The 22,493-nt window shown below is 35.5% G+C and overlaps 1 protein-coding gene across 2 annotated transcripts in view; it reads right to left on the minus strand.

Moving 5' to 3' along the window:
* Chm (CHM Rab escort protein) overlaps window positions 1–22,493 on the minus strand; it is a 161,113-nt gene that overhangs the window by 25,688 nt on the left and 112,932 nt on the right. For both annotated transcript variants that reach the window (XM_052734988.1, XM_052734998.1), the window contains exons 9-12: window positions 14,437–14,514; window positions 4,536–4,640; window positions 4,082–4,145; window positions 413–509 (exon numbers count right to left, since the gene is read on the minus strand). In XM_052734988.1, coding sequence (XP_052590948.1) covers window positions 413–509; window positions 4,082–4,145; window positions 4,536–4,640; window positions 14,437–14,514 — 344 coding nt within the window. The remainder of the gene's footprint in view (window positions 1–412; window positions 510–4,081; window positions 4,146–4,535; window positions 4,641–14,436; window positions 14,515–22,493) is intronic.

The raw sequence follows: 22,493 nt of genomic DNA on the forward strand, positions 1-22,493 counted from the left end.
AAAGTTTGAAATAGATCCTCTGTCATACATGAAGCTGTATGTTCAATTCCTAGTATGATAAAAAGGGGGGAAAGGTAAATTTTTAAAGAAATATACATCCGTATTTATTGCTTCTCTTCATCATACTGTAAGAAGTCCTAGATAGAACAATCAGACAAGACAAAGTAATGAAAAGTATCCACATTGGAACACGTTGGAGTTAAATAGTCATTGTTTGCAGATGACAAAATTTTCTGTAAAGAACCTCCTCAACATTAAATAATACACTGTACAATGTATACATGTACCAAATCAGCATATTATCTAATATGTATTTTTTGTCTTACATATCAGTAAAAATTTTAATAACTAATTAAAAGTTTTAAAAGGAGAATTTAGTGAGAGAGAGAAAAAAGAAGATTACTGTGCTTACATGTGCCTTTCATGCATGTCATTGTGGAAGAGCATAACTCAATGACCCGAACGGCAAAACTTCCTGGTTCTTCTGCTGGCACTGTCAAAATGGAGACCTGAAAACCAGAAGAAATAATAGAAATAACTGTTAGGTCTCTTTTATTTTTCTATCTTTTGAGTGTCAACTTCACAGTTCCCAAATATCCTTTGATATTTGAAAACATTTTGCTTATAAAAATTTCATTTGGGAGTAAAATGTAAAACATGCAACACACGTCTCAATATCCAATTTCTTCATTATTACTCATGTTTATACAATTCCCATCAACCGTGAATATTTCAAATCTTTAATACTGATTCCATCATCACACATCACATACTATTCAAAGGAATGCAATTATAATATTACTGTTAAAATATAAGCACTCTGCTCCTTGAGATCAGATTATAATAATAAGTGGTCTTGTCTACTACTGATATGATATATGGCTCATATTTTAAAGGCTTTACATGACCATCAGATCAATGTTTCTCTGGAGAGCTGGTTTCCATGTAATTACTCAGTCAAATCTACAATCTAAGGAAATTATAACCTCTTAAAGGAAATGCTAGTGAAAGAGAAAGCCCCATTTTCACTTTTCCCTGCTTGTGCTGTGCTTGCATTCTGACTAGGAATGGAAAGAGGAAGCAACTACAACACATTTTTAAAATAGAAATTGTCACAATACCAATGACTATCCTACTTGCCATCTATTTGGCGGCTTATGATGTCTCAAAAACAGTTCTCCATGTTCCTCTTAACTCTCTTTGCTGCTATTAAGGATAGAAAATGTACTTTAGCATCAAAGAGAGAGAAACCACTAAGACATTGAACACTGTGAAGTAATGAAATGACTGGGACTAAAAATATGACCATAATTGAAATCGTTCCTTTAATGATTCTACCAACATGGAAGAATTTCTTTTGGTTCCTGCAATTATCATAATTTATTACTGAGATAAAATCAGTATTGTTCTACTGGAACACCTCCCTCACCTAAACTCTGAGAAGTTGACTGTCTCAAGTATTACAGAGATTTTAAAGACATTACAGGAGAATCTCTTCAACTCTCTAACATCACTAAGCAATATGCCTGGACTGTCCACCTGTTTCTTTTCCTACCCTCTAATCTTTTTAGTTCTACTTGCAATTCAAAATGAAGATCTATAGAGAGGTGGGAAAGAGAGGAAGGGAGGAAGGGGTTGAAGGAAATAAAGGACTAACTTTGTCAGCTATGTGGAGGATGGATCTCAAGATGACAGATGGGAAGCAGGGTGACAAGTTAGAAGGTAGAGATTATAAACATGGAAACAGTAAAGTTAACCACAAGAAAGGGAAGAACTGAGACAACTTTTATCAATTATAAGGATAGGACCCAAAGGTTGAGAAGATGTCAGAAAGAAGGAAGTTTGTGTGGCTAGAAAAATATCAGTTCTGTTCTCAGAAGCAGTGAGCAGTAGAAGAAAAGCACTGTGAGGACAGAAGATGGTGACTTCAGCTTTAAGTGCCTATCTCTTGACAGTTACCCAACAGAACTTTGACATGTGAGCCTGGAACCCCTGGGCCTCTAAGAGCTGACCTCCAGCATTTATATGGAATTGAGACTATGGATTCGAATACAGGAAATCATTTGAGTGTGCAGAGAGACAGATAATATAGTTGGATGAAGGGAGTATTTTGATATTTAAGAATAGGAGAAAAAGAAAAAGAGCGTCAAAAAGGAAGAGAAGGAATAGTCAATGTTCTGAGGAGGCACAGGGCATGAAAGCCAAAGGTGTTCAAGAGAAAGAAAGAAAAAAAAATGTCAAAAGCCATCAGGAAAGTCCTGGCAGAAAATAATAAAAAATGTCTCCTGACCCTGAATACCATGTTTTTTTAATGCATTTAAGTAACAGAAATTGTGGCAGACGTGTATGGGCAAAGCAAGACTGTGGTTTAGAAATGCCTGGGAGTTCAGGAGCTGGAAGCAGCAAGTACAGTGTATAGAACATCCTATTAAAAAGAAAGGAGAGGCTGAGTACTTGGTCGAGATGGAGGCAGAGTCAAGAGATTGGGTTGTTTTGTTTTTAATTGTAAAATTTCAGTCAGTGTGTCTGTATAGCATTCATGCATATATCAAAAGCACCTGTGAAGGAGGTTGCCTACAGATAAGGAAGACACAGACCCCCCAAGACACAGACCCCTCAATTACTTTTGGGATGGTGTACATATACTGTGGGTGGTAGGGCAGAGATTCAAGTTCTTTTGTGCATGCTGGGTATCTTATTTTACCCAGAGAAACAAGAAGATGAGAAGCGATCAAAAGCCAGTGAAGAATTTATATGTGAACAGGATCCAGCTGAATGAGGCTGACACCAGACTTTGTGGGAGGGCCAATCTGCTTGGCTGTATAACTTTCTCAAGTGGCCCTCAGTGATATGAATACAATTAGTAGCCAGACACAGGAAAGAGATTTTCCTCTGTGTTTCCAGTGAAGCCCTAGCAACATGGGAACTGAAGGTGTTAGAAAGAGTATCCACTACTGTATCTAAGGCAAAGGAAAGGAAGAGGGTAGAAGAGAGATGATAAAAATTGAAAGAAATCGAGGGGCAATTCTATGAACAGACAGATGGGGAAAATGATTAAAAAAGATGGGAAGACTGGAGCAGATTCATGATCCTCATGTCTATAATCTTCAGATTTGACTGGACCATAGACACTGCTCAAAAAATTGTACATAGAACAGGCCACTCCATAAAATGATCAGTATACGTCTTTCTTTCAGGTTTGATTTGCTTGTAAGCCTCATACTTGGGAGAGGACTTCACCTTGTAATTTAAAGAATAGAATTCATCAACTCCCAAACTTACAAAAAAAATAGTTCCATTTTCACCCTCTTACATAACACACCAGACAATGCTTGGGCTGGTTTTTCTCTGACTTTTGGTTGGACTTCAACTCATCAATTACTTTCTTTCTTGCCTGAGTATCTCAACTCCTCTGCTGACTCCATTCAAACAGCTAAAATACATAACAACCTTTTAAAAGAAAGCCCTCCTCACTTCCACATCCCTCTTCAGGGACCAATTCCTCTTTCTTATAAGGAATTGCCTCTACTTGCTCTTTTCCTGGTTCTGTCTCCCTGTCCCCCTCAGATGTATTCACAAAGCCCATGGTTTAATCGGAAATCTAGACCCATCAACCAACAATGGCAGCCCAATGTGAAGAGGGAAACATTAACTGCTATATAATATCTTTAAGCTATCCTATGCTAATCCTTACTGCACCGAACTGCACTTCTTAGTTGTCTGTCTGTTTTTGTGCACCTAGGCTACGTGGTATTTGAAGGCAGACATGCTATCATATTTATCAATCTCTCCTAAGAGGTCAGAACTCTCTGGCTGCTGAGGAAAAGGCACTTGTTTGCGAACTATTAAATGAATGCTCAGTGTTAGAGATTTAATACACAGCATAGGGGCTACGGTTACTAAGACTATATTATAAACTTAAAACTTGCTAAGAGTGGACTTTCACTACTCTTGCCATAAAAAATGCTCTGTAAAGATAGACATGTTCATTAGTTTGACTGTAGTATTAAGATCATCATGTACATATATTTCTTTTTTTAACAAACATCTTTTATTCTAAAAAAATAGAGGACTGAATCACCTGTTGATCTGAATCCGTTTTTAGTACAGATCCATCTGTAATCAGGACTGCCCTGGATATCTGCCTGCAATGCACAAAAGAGGAAAGCAGTGATTCAGATTCTATGGTTAAGTTTCAATTATTGTTATGTAACCAGCAGAAGGCATGTTTCAAAGATTTAAGTAAGGATAAAAGTGTCAAAACCAAGTCAAGTTCTGCTTTAATCTTTTCTTGGCTCAAGAAAGAAGGATGCACGACCTACAGACAAACTCCAGCTGACGCAAAGGAGAAGAAATTCTGCTAGGCTCCCCTCAAAATAGAACCAAGTAGGGAAGAACAGTAAGAAAAAGAGTTATACCTTCAGTTTGGTATACCTCTGCATGCTCCTTGAAAAGCAGAATGATGAGAAGGGACAATATAACTACATGGCCAGAAGTGTTCCCTTCCTTTGCGTAATGGGTGGAGGGTACCTTACCTGTACTGTACACGGGAACATGTGTTCTCAGAAAGGTAACTGTCTTCAATAACGAAATGTTTAGATATTATTCTTTGACCAAACTGATCTATCATTGCTTTACATCTATAAAGAAGATAAGCATAGAAGAAAAGATCATATTAATGATTAAGTAATTGAGAAAATGAAATAATGAACTGCTGATTTTGATTTGAAACCTTGTGAAACTTAAAATTGCCAAGTACTCTGCATTTTCTAACAATGAACTAGAGATATATTCTAGTAGTTATTCTGACATCTTTTAAACTATAACTGCATGTGAACTGTTACTTAAATATTTATTTTGATTGTCATTAGTCTGTAAGTGTAAGGCCAGCAAAGCATTATTGCACAATTCCAAGCTTTCCTCACATTTAGAAACTAGAAGCCATTCCTTTGTTTAGAAAAAAAATCAGCTTTCTTTTTTCCACCTTTAACAGTTCTAAGAGGAAAAGGAAAGCTGATTAAATATCTTGTTGTATCATTCCCAGCCTGTAAAGGCCACTAAAGGCTTTTTATTTTCTGTTAAGTGTTGCTTTCTCTTTTGTTCAAGAACAGCTATCTGGTCATGCGTTTGATAATGTTTTAAACAGAAAAAAAAAAAGGATAGAGCCTCTTTTAATATCTGTTTCCACTTTACTTCAAAGGATAATCATGGAAAGATTTCTTTCAAGTGCTGTTTCCAAATAAGGAAAACACTTATGCATGGACATTATCAGGTCTCTGTCATCTGATATGTGTTGGGACAATGAATCATATAGAACCCTCCATTGACCTTCTTTCAATGTGTCTAGATAAAAGGATGAAAATTAGAATCCATCTCCTTGCAGTGCCACAAGTTATAAATGTACTTTATAGGGCTCATTATCCAAACTAATGGACTAAGAGCGACATCCTTGAAACGGACTTACCAGCATTGACAAAGCCACTATACAGTATTTCAGGAACTATATGCAAATGACTGTATGTTTGCTATATCTTTTTATTATGGAAATATCAATTTGCTTTTGTCACAGCTTCTTTTGGCACAGGAATTATTTTATTAGAAATATACTTATATGCTGGTCTTCACAAAAATGCAAGCAAATGATTTTCACACTCATATCATATTTAAAATATTCTGCTATAAATTAAAGTATCCTCAATTGGTCTAAACAAGCCAAGTAAGGGATCAATTAAAGGCATATATGAACTAAAAATAAAATGACCAGCATCCAAAACCAATGGAAAAAGGAGATGAATTTGTATTTTGCTGTTACTATTGAATAAATGGCACACCACTGCCGGCAGGTTAGACTATTATGTCTCACAATATACTTAGAAACAAGTAAGCATATTTTAATATAAATCTGTTGTATTAATATTTAAATGACTTCCCCATCTTACCTACACTTCAACTCTCCTTCATTCCCTTAAACTAAGAGCTCACCTTAATTAGCACAAAGGACTTACACCAAATATTGGCCAAGGTAATTTTTAAAAAGTAGAAAGGTAAGTTTGTTTTTTAACCTCCTACTTTGAAGCATTCATAAACAATTTAAAAATCAAAGTACTTGAAGGAATGGAGAAGAGACATTTGCTGAACTGTCATGACATACTGATTATATTTGTCCTGTAACCATTGGCAAACATTCTTACTTTTAACTAAGAAGCTACAGAAATTGAAGAAAGAATAATGCAGACAGGCAAAGGGAGTATAAAGTGCTATGTATGTTGAAAGGACTGAGGGTATACAGATTTGTCTTTTGTTGAAACTCAACTAATGAATATTTAAGGATGGGGCACAAGTATAATTATATCTAAAAGGATGATGGAAAACACTGAACTGTAGTTCATGATGTCCATATTGAAGTGTTTAGGGTGAATTTTACTGATATCTGCAATTTACTGTGGAATGCATAAAAGATGAAACAACAGAAGGCTCAAGAGTTGAGTAACTGAGATGTGTGAATAAGCAAGTATACTGCATTGTTCACTGCAGAAATTGAGCAGAAGACATAAGAGGTGTTCACTTGAAATTCAGTGTTGGTAAAGGGTTTGAAATTGAGAAAAAAGTGCTTTTCATATAAATCTTCAACCTCAGTGCCTTTGCAAAAGGCTATTATCAAACAAACAAACGAGCAACCCAGAAATAAACCTAGCCCTCAAGATTACAGAGTCTTTCCTCCTTTGTTGGTTTCCAAAGACTCATAGGGATCTGTTGGTGACTGGCAGACACTGTTGTCAGGTGTTACAGTATTAGAAAGAATTAATGCAGACAACCCAGAGAGGGAATAACGAGATGTGGATACACGCAAGCTCAACTATGCAGGGATAAGATGCTAATAAATGTGCCTGTTTATGCAGAAGCTTCAGATGAAACAGTGATTTCCAAAGGAGGAGGAGGAGGAGGAGGAGGAGGAGGAGGAGGAGGAGGAGGAGGAGGAGGAGGAGAAGGAAACAAATCAGAATCACACCTGGGGGACTTTTTCAAATAATAAGTACCCCTGGAGATTCTGATAAGCTTCCAAGTCCCAAGAAAGAATCAAAGCGAAGCCTCTGCTACTGCTGCATCTTTACGTTACACTAAAGTGAGAAAAGTAAAGAGCTCCAGATAGAGAAATTACCCACATCTGTACAGAGTGAGCGACTATTACATATGCCCAGTCTTGGTCTGGTAGACAGTAACACCATGACTCACCTGTTAGTCTCATTCTTACCCTGAAGTACTGAGGCAGTAGCCCTAAGCAAAGCTGTGCAAACCAAGACATATTAAGCAAGTGGTAAGATTTGTTTTCCCTTAGATACTTGACTTATTGCCATATATTCAGCCTAATTGGGAGAACAATGAAGAACGAATATTGATTTGGGACCTACTCTTAATCTTTGTGTTATAAAGATTAATATAAAAATTAGATGACATTCGCTTAATGGAAAACAACAAAATGAAACAGTGCTGCCAGACACATTAAAATACCCTCCTGCCTACTCCTCCCACATAAACCTGAGGAAGCCGTTAATGATTAACAGCATTTCGGACTTAGCAGAGGGCCTTGCTGAGCCTCATAAATAGTAAATTGAGAAGGAACATGATAGGAGTTCCTAGTTACAGGGACACTATAACCAAGCTGATCATAAGAATCACTGAAGCTAGACAGAACATTTCTTGGGCAAGGCTTTCTAAATCAACAAACCACAACACTTACTCAGTTCTTGGTTCATTGATACAACAGCATAAATAGCAAAGTGACAATAAAGGAGGAAAAAAAACACAGCAAGTTTAAATCAAAACATCTGGAACTCAGTCAAGAAGAGAACATAACAGTATTAATGGGTATGCAATCCCTTTGATCTTCAGAATTAAAACCTCAGGCAATAACACAGTATGGAAATGAGAAATGAAATAATAAAAAAGGAAAATACTAGTTAAGGAAATGCTAAGATTCTTAATCACTGAAGGAAACAAACCAGGTATTCCTATTGGACACAGCTTGTGAGTCCTCTCAAAGGCATTAGTTCCAATTTTACATCTTTCAAAACACTGTTCCAAAATGTTTCACAATGATATTTCCAGGGTGGATATCTACTACAGTCATTTCAACTCACTAACAGATTTGGGTTTTTAGTTGTTGCTCTGACCTTTTCATAAGATGTATATCTATCTTCCTAATTTGTACTGATTTATTTTCTTGATAGTCTACTTATTCTCTTAGGAATATTTAATCGGCAAATAAAAGCTATACATATTTAAGGAATACAATGTGAAAATCTGACATGTATACACTGTATAATGAATAAAAGAATCAAATTAACACATCCAATTACCACCTACAATTACCATTGGGGAGTGAAGATGTTTAAAATCTGCTCTTATCAAATTTCAAGTACACAATGAAGTTATCATTACCTACTTCCTTTTTATATCTAGCTTGTTGTGCTCCAAATTGACTTTAACACAGTTCCACATCTACTTTCTTCCCTTGTAATCTTTCTATCAAGTAAGGCTATGACCCGCAGTTATAACTTCCCCACCCAAATCTCTCTTCATATCTAATCTACTACTATATTAGATTCCACCTTAAAATATTTCTTGTAATTAGCCTCTTTTCTCCCACATCACTGACACCGCCTTAGGCTCTGGTAGCACTTAATAAGGCAGTGGACTGCTACAAAGCTGATACCTTATTTATTCAACATAAAAATACGGCAATTAGCTATGCCACATACTGTTCCAATAGGTGATAATGAAGATACAGACACAGGCAATTTTAAAATAATAGTACTGCTCAGCAATAAAAGGTAAGGAAAGAAGCCAGGCAATGGTGATGCACGCCTTTAATCCCAGCATTTGGAAAGCAGAGGCAGACAGATCTCTGTGAGTTCTAGGCCAGCATGGTCTACAAAGTGAGTTCTAGGACAGCCAGGGCTACACAGCCCTGTCTCAGAAAAAACAAAAACAAAACAAAACAAAACAAAAAACAAGACAAACAAAAAAGGCGAGGAAAGACCATTACAGAGTACTAAGAGAGGTATTTAACTCAGCTTTGAATGGATGGGCAGAGTATCAGGGAATGTAGTTCTGGGGAAGTGATTCACGATGTTTGTCCAGGAACAACAGAGTTAAGCAAACAAGTCTGAGAATGTCTGTCTCAGGTAGAGAAACTCACAATCACTTCAGTGTTAGCTGTTCAGAAGGTAAGAAACAAAGAGGGACAAAGAAATGAGTGGCAGGCATCAGCTAGATGTCTCCTATATGGCTTTAGAGTTTATTCGGAGATGATAAAAGTCATGGAGGCTCTTTACATTTCTTCTTCATAGAGAAGAGAGCTATATCTGTGGACCAAATAACTCTCAAGATACCTAGCTACATTAAGTGTTTTATAATGTCTTCCAGTAGACTTTAAACTGTACGAAAACAAAAATCTCGATTTTTGTCTTGTTCCCTTCTGTATTCCCAGTGCCCACTACATAGAAAACAACTAATACTTTCATGAATGGGGAATGGTCAGATGATGGAAGTATTCTGCACAAGTGAACATTAAAAGCAAACAATTGTGATTCTAGAGGTAAAGAGTATCTTTTCATTACAATCCTTCTTCCAAATCACTGCCAAGATTACTTACCCTATTGAAAAATACAGCTAATAAGTCACACTTTTTGGCAAAGAGTAGAACACAACAGACCTTCTTCCTTTAGGGCATGCCAAGGTTTCCAATTACATATACTACTAATGTGTACTGAACTACTTGTATGTGTAATCATGGTTTTATGAGGTTTATCTGCTTTGCTAACATTACAAGAACCCTATAAGGTATGGTTTGTCAGCCACTCCACTTTTTTATAATAACACTAGGGCACAGAGGAGTTCAACATGCTGCTTAATTTCACACAGGTTGGAAATGGCAATGTCAAAATTCAAATACAGTTTATGTGTCATTGAAGGCTGCACTGTTCCCTTAAATTCCAATACAAAGACACAGGGTCTATATTTTATTTCCTTTTTTTCTTAAATCACATCACAACATAGTAACTAGCATGAGATTTGGTAAAGGGCAAGCTTCTAGAATATAATTCTTACCATTTTACAAAAGGGATACCCTACAATCAGAACTTCAGTAATGGCACAAGTAATGGAATCTTATGTTCAGCCTAACAAACTACTATTAACATCCAAATATCCAGGGAAGGTAATCGGAAAAAACCAATATTTCTAAAATATCCTAACAACAAATCTAGTAAGCAAAATAGCTAAAGTATACATAGAAGATGAACACAAGGACTATTTTTTACAGGCCACTAGTCCAAAGTCATAGCTACCATATCCAAATGTTAAATACTGTACTGCTAAGAGCCAAACTTAATTTATCTGAATTTTATCTAGTTAGCACAACTACAAAGGAAAAGAAAGCTGCTCAAGAAGAGCTTTCAGTGTTTAAAAAAAAATCAAAGAGTAGAGTGTTCGAATTTTGGGGAAAATGATTAGGAGATATCTTTTTTTTTTTTTTTTGGTTTTTCGAGACAGGGTTTCTCTGTGTAGCTTTGCGCCTCTCCTTGAACTTACTTGGTAGCCCAGGCTGGCCTCGAACTCACAGAGATCCGCCTGGCTCTGCCTCCCGAGTGCTGGGAATAAAGGCGTGCGCCACCACCGCCCGGCAGGAGATATCTTAATAAGCAGTGCTATTGGGTAATATAGTATGGAGAGTCTAGGCAAAGCAAATTAAGCAAAAGTGAAAAAAATCAAGCTCTATGCAAACACAGGGATAAAGTTGGTTACATATTCCATATAGTATAATATTATGTGCCTCCTCTCTCAAAGTTTACTTCATACTTTAATATGTAAACAGGACATCAACCTCAACGCTGTGGTCATTTATGTTTCTGTCAACTTTCTTAAACAGAAGGTAAAAAGCAAAACACATACACAAAGCTAAAGTCCTTCTAAGCCTCATTCATTAACTTATTAGAGGGTTACTGTGGATAATGAGTGATAGAGACATGCCTTATTTATGAAGATATTAGTGATATCTTGTATTTCCTACAGAGAATTTATCAAATAATATCAAGGGGACTAGCATAGAGGTCTGACTTAGTGTTTGAGATTTAAGGACTCTGACCTAAAGCATGGGCAAGTTGTAATTACACTAAATGGGAGAAGCAATGTCAACTGTTCCATCTAGTAAGAGAGGCAAACTAGAAGAATACAAATCTTTGCAGGTTGCTTGCTTAAGATTACAATTACAATAAACAATTTTCTAAGTCACCATAGAGTCCTTAAAAAGAAACAAATATTGGATGTACTCAACTTTAAGATCAGGATTTTAAACAAAATTATCCTGTACTTTTAGGTCTTCACAATATATCTCCTATTACTGCCATTTCTCTAAAATAGTAGATCTTAAATGAGGACAGTGTTTGGGAAAGATACATTAGCCTGAAACCAATTTGAATTAAAATTAGCTTTTGATATTTACATAAACTTGGCCATTGTTATCAGAGGTATACACTTTTGGTTATAAAATACTACATGCCTTTATTTTTATTTTTACATATTTCTTAAGGAAGAACTTTAAAGATCACTTAAATGACTCATTTGGTGAGGTGACAGGAAATAACAGGAATCACATCACTCCAAGCCAAGATAAAAAACTATACTATTATAGTTAAATTGTTAAATACTTGGAAGGAATAAATGTTTCAGTAAGAACTGCATGCTATCTCTAAAAAGGTTGTATTTAAAAAAAAAGATAGAGCTGGGCAGTGATGACACATGTCTTTAATCGCAGCACTTGTGAGGCAGAGGCAGGTGGATCTCTGTGAGTTAGAGGCCAGCCTGATCTACAGAGTGAGTTCCAGGATAGCCAGGGCTACAAAAAGAAACCATGTCTCAAAAAACCAAAACCAAAACCAACCAACCAACAAAAAACCCCAATAGATAAGAAAATGATGTTCATTGTTAAACTGTGGTTTAAGCAAAATAACATAGCACAAAATAGACACCGTGCTATTTGTTTATAAAAATAGACATAAATTGTTCAATTTGTTTATAATTTCTCATTACTCAATAATGTGACTACTGGCCCACACTTAGGCATATGAAGTATTTTAAGTTCACTTATTACTAAATGTTAAGGAAGAGCCAACTAAGTACTTTCCAATATCAGTTAAAGTAACCAAAGCATCATGTCAAATCTGAAAGAAGACTCAATGATTATTACTGAGTTCTTCTAAACTATCTTACAGATGAAGGAATTGGCCCAAAATAGGACTTGCTGTTGTTGTCATTCACATCATTAATATGAATCAAAAGCCGCTCGCATTGCAAAATGAACAGACCTTTGCATATCTTAGGTGTTGTTAATAAATACAGTGCTTTAGGATGATACGGTGATACAAAATATTTTAAACTAGAAGGCAAGCTGCTTACTACCTTAAGTTCATACTGTCAGTATATCTGACAAGTTCATCTAGAGAAAACCTTATAATAAATTAAGATTTAGGGTACTCAAACTCATCACAGAACAAAGTACTCTTGTCTAAATCTTTAAATTTAGCTTACAGAGATGACCACTGTATCTCAGTGTCATCGAAGAATAATTTATATTAGATTCTCTGAGGTATTGCTTCTAACTGTAGTTTTCTATCCAAAAGTGGTGACAAACACCTGTAATCATGGGGTACACAGTGAGAACCTGTCTCAAAACACCAAACCAACCCAATAGAAATTTAATGCTGGGGGTATCTAAAAGAATATTACTCAATTCAATTTTCTTGGTCACTTTATAGTTTTAAAATTACCAGTTGGGGGTTCTTATGGTTTCATTTATCTGTTCCAAGTAGAATCTGTATAAGTTCATAAATGTAGATCCTTTGTTTAGAATAGCATACCCATTTCAAGAAAGAAAGAAAAGGAAGGAAGGAAGGAAGGAAGGAAGGAAGGAAGGAAGGAAGGAAGGAAGGAAGGAAGGAAGGAAGGAAGGAAGGAAGGAAGGAAGGAAGAAATCACCAACAAGAAATATGAGTGATGCAAATTCTTCATGTAACTGAGACCAATATGTGGTACTGGAATGGTGCCCAGAGATTATAAAAATGGCCTAAGTAAATAAACACCAAACAAGCAATTCATTAACTGATTTCTGTCATAGGAAAGATTCTTGTTTCAAAATGACTGTAAAAGGAAAAACAAGCTGGGAGGCATAAAGACAACCACTCCTTTATAAACTTATAGTTCTTCATGAGCCAAACAGAATATCCTAAGCCTTTAGGGATAGTCCATTATATATTATCATTTCTTTCATTTATATAGTATGATTCTGTTCAGCTGCTAAAGATACTTTATAAGAATCTTAAATCACATGTCAATTTTTACACCACAGAATTGCAAATTTACTATGTCTTACTTATTTCTAGCACTAAATCTTAGCTAATTTAACTACTTATCACACTGTAAAAGTCACCTATGAGAAATTAATGGCAAATTTATTTCATTTAGACTGTACACAATTACTGTATAAAGAAACAAGCTATTTAAGATTTTAGTTACAAATATTATTGCACTTGATAATTTCAACAACACTATTTTTACTATACTCCTAAAATAGTCATCTATGAAATACAGTCAATAGGTACTTGAGAACATCTAAGAAATTAGAGACACAGCAATTTCAATAGCTCTGAAAACTTCATTCAGTTGAGCTATTACTGTTTCAGCATAAAACTTAGAAATTGTACGATGGCATTTTACTGAATTTAATTTAGACAAGAGTATACAATAGTAAATAATAATAAACCCTAGAGAAAATAATTAAAATACAAAATAGAGGTAAATAGATGGTGCTCAGCTATTGTAAGAAAGCGGATAAATTCATACTTTAATCCTCTACGAGCTTGTAGGCCTCATTCTGTTGTAAAAGAATTTATCCTCAGATAACAGGACAGCATAGTTTATGACAACAATCTACCTAAAAACTCATTAAAGTCTTTTCTCTTGAAGTGACATGCATTATCAGCAGAGATTAATCTGATGAGTCTTTAGGTGAGCTCCATTTTTAAAAATGCAATAACAGAGGGCTTTGTTGTCATCTGATGAAAATCAATTAGAGGAGGTAAGGCCACAAGGAAAACTAACATCACTCATCACCTACCCCCGGCAGCTGAAATGATTTGTCTTCCAAGCTTGAATGATCAGGAGCTACAGTCATATTGCAGGGAAATTAATTTAGTTTCTATATTCTGAACTCACTTTCCTTGTTCTGGAAGACCTAAACACAAATTACTTTTAATCAAGGTTGATATGTTATTAATACCAAGGAGGATCATTCAAGAATCACTTTTTAAAAAGCAACTTCTATGTTTTTCACCTGTGTCTGGTGTATAAATATAGGAAGGTTACTTATAGCATCCTTACTTTCTGGATTCTTTGTCCACTACAAGGCATTGTACAGAATGGCGAAGACAATAGATTCCACCAAACACAGCACACATTCTAGAAAGAGAATAGAAAGATGAGAATTAGGATAATTGAGTTGAAAATTAAGGTAACAAGATTAGTTATCTTATACATAGTAACTGGTATTACAAAAAAAGAAGTCTGATAATATATAATTTTCACTATCCATTATAAAATTTCTCAGATGTAACATTAGCAATTTCTTTATCCAACAAAGGGATTATGATTAATAATATAATACTGATAGCTAAAACTGTGACCAGGCCAAAAGTGTCCTAAGCAAGAGTTCAATGTCCCCCTAAAATCAGCTCCTGCATTTCTAAGGTGCATAAACCACGAATATTCTCTAGAAGTGATGCAAGAGTTACTCAACCACAATAACAACAACAACAACACAACAGAGAAGGGTGAAGAAGGATGGAGCAAGGAGGCTTCAAGAGACTTTTGAGGAGGTCACTCACCATAGAGGTAAGCAAAATCTCCAGGAGCCAAGACTAACTAGGAACTGCAAACTTAGAACATGGCAGGAGTTGATGCAGCAGAAGCTGTAAGGAGTTGGCTTGCGTTATTCAGTTATGTACTAGCGATTTAACATCCGGATATGAAGAATAAGCCTTAAAATCTGAGCACAAAAGGAAATTATCTTTCATGCCATCTGATTATCTAAGGGACTCCACTTCAGTAAAATGATGGAGGAAAGAAACACACTCATTACTAGAGGTGCGGGGCGGGTGGGGTGGGGTTGGGGGTTAGAATGCTGATTTGCCTTTAAGCTCTGGGTGGTCAAAGCTTATACTTCTTTACTCACAACCAAGGTTACATCCCCACCAACATCAAAAATTTGAAATTACACCATTAAATGATCCAAAACACCCATTACCAAGGAAATATCAAGAAAAGTGGCTCTGGGTAAATGATAATTCTGGACTTCAACTAGGGCTGTGTGAGACTTCCACAGGTTAGAGTCTCATAATGATGATTTTAAAACCTAAAATTACACAGTACAGAAAGAAACGTATCAAGCCCTGAGTGAGAATTAGCAGACACAATTTAACAGCATAGTTAAACACATAAAACCCTATTTGGATAGAATTATTAAGTAGAGGTTATAGGTATGCTTAAAATGGATTAATCAAAAATGTGAAAAAGAACAATGGAATATCAGAAAGATGACTATGGTAGGCTGAATATTCTCCCCAGCAGATGTCCACACCCTAATCACAGAGATATATAGACATGTTACACTGCCATCGTGAAGGACTTTACAAGTACATTACATTAAGGTTCCTGCCATCAGATAATTCTGGTGAGCACAAATTACAGGGGTCTACAAAAGAAGAAGCAGGAAGGTTAAAGTCAGATACAAAGATGTGCAGGTGAGCACAGAGGTCAGAGTGATGCTGTTTGTATGAGGTAGCTACATGCTAAAGAATGCAGGTGGCCTTATTCAACTAGAAAAGGAAAGGAACAGAGCCTTCCTTCGTGCCCTAAGAAGGAATGCAGTCCTTCTGGTCTCTTTCAGACTGCTGACCTCCAGGAATGTAAGAAAATAAATTTGTGTTGTTTTATCCTACTGAGTTGGTTAGAACAGAAATAGGAAATTAACAGAAAGATATACGTATACATAGAAATGTTTATGAAAGAAGTAGCAATATGAATTTGGGTAAAGAATAGGCTGTGACAAAGAAATTTGGGGACAGCAAGTTACATTTATCAGAAGAATCATCTCTGATTCGTACTGTGTTCAAAATCAATTTCAGGAAGAGGACAGGCGTAAGTATGAAAAGCAAAACTCAAGACAACATAGGAAGATATGAAGTTAGGAAAGATATTTTTCAACAAAACATAAAACTCATCATAAAACTGAGAAAATAGAGTAACTTTAAATATTTAAACATGTAGACAAGGAAGTTTAAAAAAGGCAAGCCACAGATACGAAAAGAGATGTACAGAAACATTAGTAGTTATTAAATATTTCAGTCTGGATAACAATTTGTTACAGTAATCTCAAAATACATACATTTCAGAGCAGAAACACCTATTGCTATGTAGATATTTTAGGTAATCCCTGCTATATGAAGAAGATATATTATATGTAACTTTTTCTTTCTTCCTGTATACATTGTAGGCATTGTGGTTAAGGAAGAATTTTGACTGCCATATGCCAACTATGCCACATACTAGCTGTGTGACCATGGAAACAGGATAATCAGCTCCACTGTATCTAATTTCCCTCACCAGCCTTGCAATACCACTTATTCACATAGGGTTCTTCTGAAGAATAAACAAAATAATGTTTGTAAAGAAGTTATAAAGTATATGATACACAGAATTGAAAGTACATCATATGTTCATTTTAAAATAATGTTTTTATATATCAACATAAAATAGAAATATCTAGAGGAGAATTAAAAAATAAATGGACATTTATATACACAATAAAGGAGTTTAGTTTAACCAAAGGAGATCTAAGATCTAGTCATTGTCCCTAGCTTCTGGGAGGTGATCTCTATGCCATCTAAATGTCATGCCTGAAAGGCATGTTTTTGTTTGCCTAGAGACATTGGTTCAACAGACAGCCTTAAGAAATTGGTTTAGAGGGAGGGCAGGGTGGACCAGATAGCTTTAGGATGGGGGTGGCTGGATCAACAGTTTGATTAGGGGTGAAGAGCTTTGGTCATTTGATAAATATCAACTAAACTCCAATGGGGTAGGCACTGACCTCAGCTCCGTTATGCCTAAATGTTGAAGCAACAATTAAAAACAGTTGAATACTGATGCTCAAGTGAGTTTTCTTGGTTAGTCAGACATGCTGGTCATATACCTGCATATGGAGAGGCATAATGCTCTGATTCTTCAGTGAGGAAACATTCTACAAACTGTACATTTGGAATCCGTCAGTGTTCTGCCCTATAAATCTTGAATAATTGACTTCTATATCCATTCCCTCTAATGAACAAAACTATTATATACCAACTTTTAATGAGTCCTTCAAGCTAATTATCATCCCTAAGGTCGACTTTGCAAAACTAACAACTATGCATTTGGTGTTAGAAGTAAGGATAGTTTGTGATGACTACATCCTATAAATATGCATACAGTTGTCCAAATTCTCATATCATACAAGGGAATATATAAGAAATATAAATGCATGAAACTTCATCTCTCATCTATTAATGTGGTTGTATTTTAAAATGTAAAAGCTGGGTGACAATAGAAATTTAGGAAACAATACTTTCTGAGTGGCATCATTTATAAAAAAATTCACAAGTTCATATATAAAATCTCACCATACATTAAAAGGATACACAATATGTAATGCACAAAACTTTGAGGAAACTAGAAACAAACACTGGAATAACAATTCCTCTAGGAAAGTAGAGAATGAAAGCTACACTGAAGAGAATCAGTTGCTTAATTTCTTCACTGCTCCTGCAGAAGTCTGGTTCTCAGAACCTGTATCAGGAGGCTCACAGCCATCTACAAATCCAGTAATATCAAGGGATCTGATGACCTCTTCTGGCCTCCCCGGGAACCTACATGCACATGCTGCACATAAACTCATGCAGGCCCACATACATATGCATAAATAAAAATAAATGAGTAAAGTTTAAAAAAGTAATTAAAGTAAATTTGGCCAAATTTTGAGATTTGACAAAACCAAGTGAGTACATTGATGTCTTTTATTTTAGTCTATACTGAGAATGTATTTCATAATCTATGTAGAATGTAATGAAAACTATAAATGGTGGAGATAAATGACATTCATTAAATAGGGTTTAGTATTTTCCTGTCTTTCCAAATTGAATCCTCTTAGATGGACACAAGGAGGATAGCTATGGTAGATTAGAGGTTGGGTAATAATTTCTTCTGGTATACTATGTGGTCAGGGCACAAGGAAACTGGTAGTTTTTTTACATTGAGAAAATCAGCATAATTCAATAAAGGACACAACAGAGACACTAAACAAAATTTCACATGGTTTAAAAACCTGTAGACTATAAATTTTATGTAGGACACTAATTATAAGACAGTCTTCTTTCCTGTTAGTCTTGCTCACCAATAGAATTTCAAATTGTGCAGTTATATTTATTAGTCTATCTGATGTTAAGACATTACAATCTATCATAATGAGATTTAGAAAAATAATCTCCCAGGTGGACTGTTTAGTTGCATTTGCTGTGTGGTATTCAGTCTTCTGTTTTGGCAAGAGAGTACTGATAGACAGGAAATCATGACCAAGGTAACTGACATGATCTTCACTGTCAATTTCCTGCTGATAACAAAAGAGTTCACAAGAAACACCGTTGTTCTACTTCACACAAATAAGTTGAATCAGATTCAAATCCCAAATAAAGTTCTCGTTTGTTTGAGGGACAGTTTTATGTTGTGAGTGTGGTTGCAACAGTCTTTCTGGGTTCCTCAGAAGTAGCTAGGGGTGAGCTGTTACCATCCAATCTACAGAATTTTTCATCTCAGACAGACTAGGCCACATTCTCATGTTCACGTCTCTTACTCCTGCCCCTTCATGCTCACAGAAATAAAGAAGTTAATGTGGCATCAATTCTTCAAAGGGTAAATGCTATTTTTAAATGTCTTCTTACTTTTGAAAAAAAAATCTGACTCAATTCAAAGTTGTATAAGGTTAAAATGTTATGAAACATTATGTCATAGAATATTACCAATCAAAAGATTGCTAAATGCACTTAATGAAATGTGATTTTACAAAGACCCCTTTTAAGTTTCTGTATGAAACAGACTACTGTTTTTGCATGTATTATCTAGTATTCTTTTGAAAAATAAACTTTACAAAATCTGAGCTACATGAAGCCTCTACAAATCATCAAAAATTTCCTGGTTTTTAACATGATATGGTCTATCAACTGTTGTTCTATGTACTTTAGGAAAAAAATCTTGTAAAGAATGTTAAGGACCAGAGGACCAGATAATGTGAATAACATGGAGTATTACAAAGAAGTTTAATGGTTACACACAGTCATAACCATACAACTAAATTCTCTCCAAATTTTAAATGAGAATCTAAGTATTTAGTGGTTTTGCAAAGAATAACAACATGTACTATAAATATTTCAGACTACAAGGATATACAGTTACATGTTTACAATTTTCACACTGCTTCTCTTTGGGCTTGTCTGCTGGAGAGGGAAACACATTGAGTTTATAAGGGTGGTATTTGTTCTCTCTCACACATCAATTTTCCTTATGCATCTTATGCTCCTATTACCAAACTCAGTGGTTTGTGTCTGGCAAAATAAGGATACCCATCAACTTCTTTTTGTGCTACTCTTATGACTCATTTCTGTATTTCGCCTTCACTGTTTTTTTGCTTGTTTGTTTGATTGCTGGGTGATATAAGATGGCAATGAGCAACAGAGGAAATTTGTTACAAGTGAATATTAAGCTCAACTGTGGGTTCTTGAGAGGTATATTCAAAACTTAAATAGCAACCATGGTCACGGCAAGTGGGGAAGGACATGTGAAGAATCAACTATGTGCTATATTTATGTTATTGGGGCACAAAACCCATAATATAAAAAAAGGAATCATGGCTACCACTGAATGCTTACTACATGATATATATATATATACTACATGTATGAACATGATGCATCCTATAATAATCCTGTAAGACAGAGATTTACAAATTTGGAAACCAGACACACACAAACATATCCACACACATACACACACAGAGAGAGAGAGAGAGAGAGAGAGAGAGAGAGAGAGAGAGAGAGAGAGAGAGAGAGAGAGAGAGAGAGAGAGAGAGAGAGAGAAAGAGAAAGAGAAAGAGAGACAGAGACAGAGACAGACAGACAGACAGGCAGACAGACAGAGGTGTCAAGGGATTTACTCAGGGTCATTTAATAAATGGCAATGCTGAGAAAGAGACTGAAATGGAGTGATTCCAGAGATTTCTCTGTTAGTCTCATTGTTCTTATCCTCTCTTTTTGCCATTATGAAGAAAAGCTAGAATTAGATGGACAAATTATTCCTAAAGTTGTTCTACACCTGTGCATTTGCAAAGATTATTATGAAAACTACAGTAGTCCCTCAAGATCTATTCACTATTGTCTCTCCTGAAAAGATGTGTTTCTTCCTATACATTCTAAACTTAGAGTACATAACTTCAACTGTATAGTACAATTATAATTATAGTAGAAATGCTTGTCTTTAGAGTTTCTAGCAAATAATGAATACTTCATAATACACATTAAAAAACATTATGAAGTACATTGTTCAAGCAAAAATTTTAAATAAAGTGCTGTGAGCAAAAAGAAAACACTCCAAAATGGGGTATATTTGTAGGTAATGTGGCTTAGTAAGTTGGATTCTAGAGTATGAGAAATGGTAACCTAGTAATGCAAGGATCAATGTATTAATGCTAAACAATTAAGATCCCCAAAGTAGCAAACATCTAAGATTTCAATTTTACAGCAGCATCATGGGGCCTGAAAGAATGTGTGGCTCTGCTATACCTACTTGCTATAGTGCAATAAGTATGGTAAGTATTATAATAATAAGTAACCTAGGTATTGAGGAATTACATGAAAATCTACAGACATCTACACCCAGATCATACAGCAAGCTGATAAAACAGCAGTTGCACTAAATATGTCTCCTACCATACCATGATATATAATTCACCTATTGCATCTGTAAAGTTTGATGTTTTTAATAACTGTATGTATAGCTAAACATACATCAGAGCACTATATTTAAAGCAGCACAAGGAGCTTTCTATCATGTTCACCTGGTACATGCTGCTCTGAAAAATGAGGGTAGAGAGAACTACATGGATTGTGTGTTTATTTTATATACGTAAATACACACATGCGGGGGAGGGCAGCACAAGTCTCAGTGCTTCTTATATTCACATATTGTAAGTTCATTCTCAGTATGTGTTATGTATCACAAGATGTTTATGAGTTATAGACTCACAATGCATATTTATATTACTATATTGTACTTACTGATTATAGTACAGTGAGTACTTAGTACAGTGCTCAATAACAGTATGACTCTTAAAGCTCCCCTTTCTTGGTATTTAGTATCATTCCAGTTGGAAGAAGAAGAAGGATATTAGGTGTCAAAATTGAATGCTACATTTTTGGTTGTAGTGGGTCTACCTTCTAGGAAAGTAAAAATGGGTATGATGTGAGTCACAGCATCAATTTTCCTTATGATTTTCTTTAATAGTCAAGCTGCTTTCATCCAAACCAGCTTTAGACTTCTCACTGCCCCAGAATCAAATGTATCCTCAAGGAAAAGAATGTCCAAAACAATCCTAAGCCAGGCCCCATCTTTTACTGCCCATTCCTGATTCTATTCACCAGGATAAAAAGAGAAACAAAAATAATGATGTCACCAATAAAAAAAAAAAACACTCAAATGTGTGTTCTATTCACAGTGACCTAGTATAATGAAACTGACAAGTCACTCATTCATAATACTGATCACAGTGACAGAACCTGAAGACAGCTGGATTGGTAAGAAATAATCAACATGAAAACTTTCACTAGGAACCAAGTGTCCAGTTGTAGTTACAATATGCAAATTACAGAGATCAGCTTTTGGAGATGGTCAAGAAATCAATGTGGACATCAGACATGGTGGCTATGTCCTGTTTGTTTCTCCCACTTGCTGTTCTATGACTAGTTCTTGAGATGATAAAATGGGGATAATACTTATCACACAGAGCAGTTTCCTGAGATAAATGCATTAAAAGGATGTGAGGTGAAGTGTTCACTATATTGCAATTTGTTAGCTACCATCTCCTGAAGCAAAGTGACTAAGTTTACAGAATTCCATTACTTAGGAGGAATTGTTGGCCTACACTGATCAACGTATGTAGTAATCTGCCTGGGTGTTCATGGTCTGTATTTTCTTCTACTAGAGTTTAAACAACATAGGCACCTGGTGAATGTAACCATCTTCCACAAAGAGATATGTGACAGATCTACGAGGTCTATCACAACATGCACTGACATTTATCC

Source organism: Peromyscus californicus, unplaced genomic scaffold (assembly GCF_007827085.1).
Source record: "Peromyscus californicus insignis strain IS unplaced genomic scaffold, ASM782708v3 Scaffold_10__1_contigs__length_136768540, whole genome shotgun sequence".
Classification (NCBI taxonomy): Eukaryota; Metazoa; Chordata; class Mammalia; order Rodentia; family Cricetidae; genus Peromyscus; species Peromyscus californicus.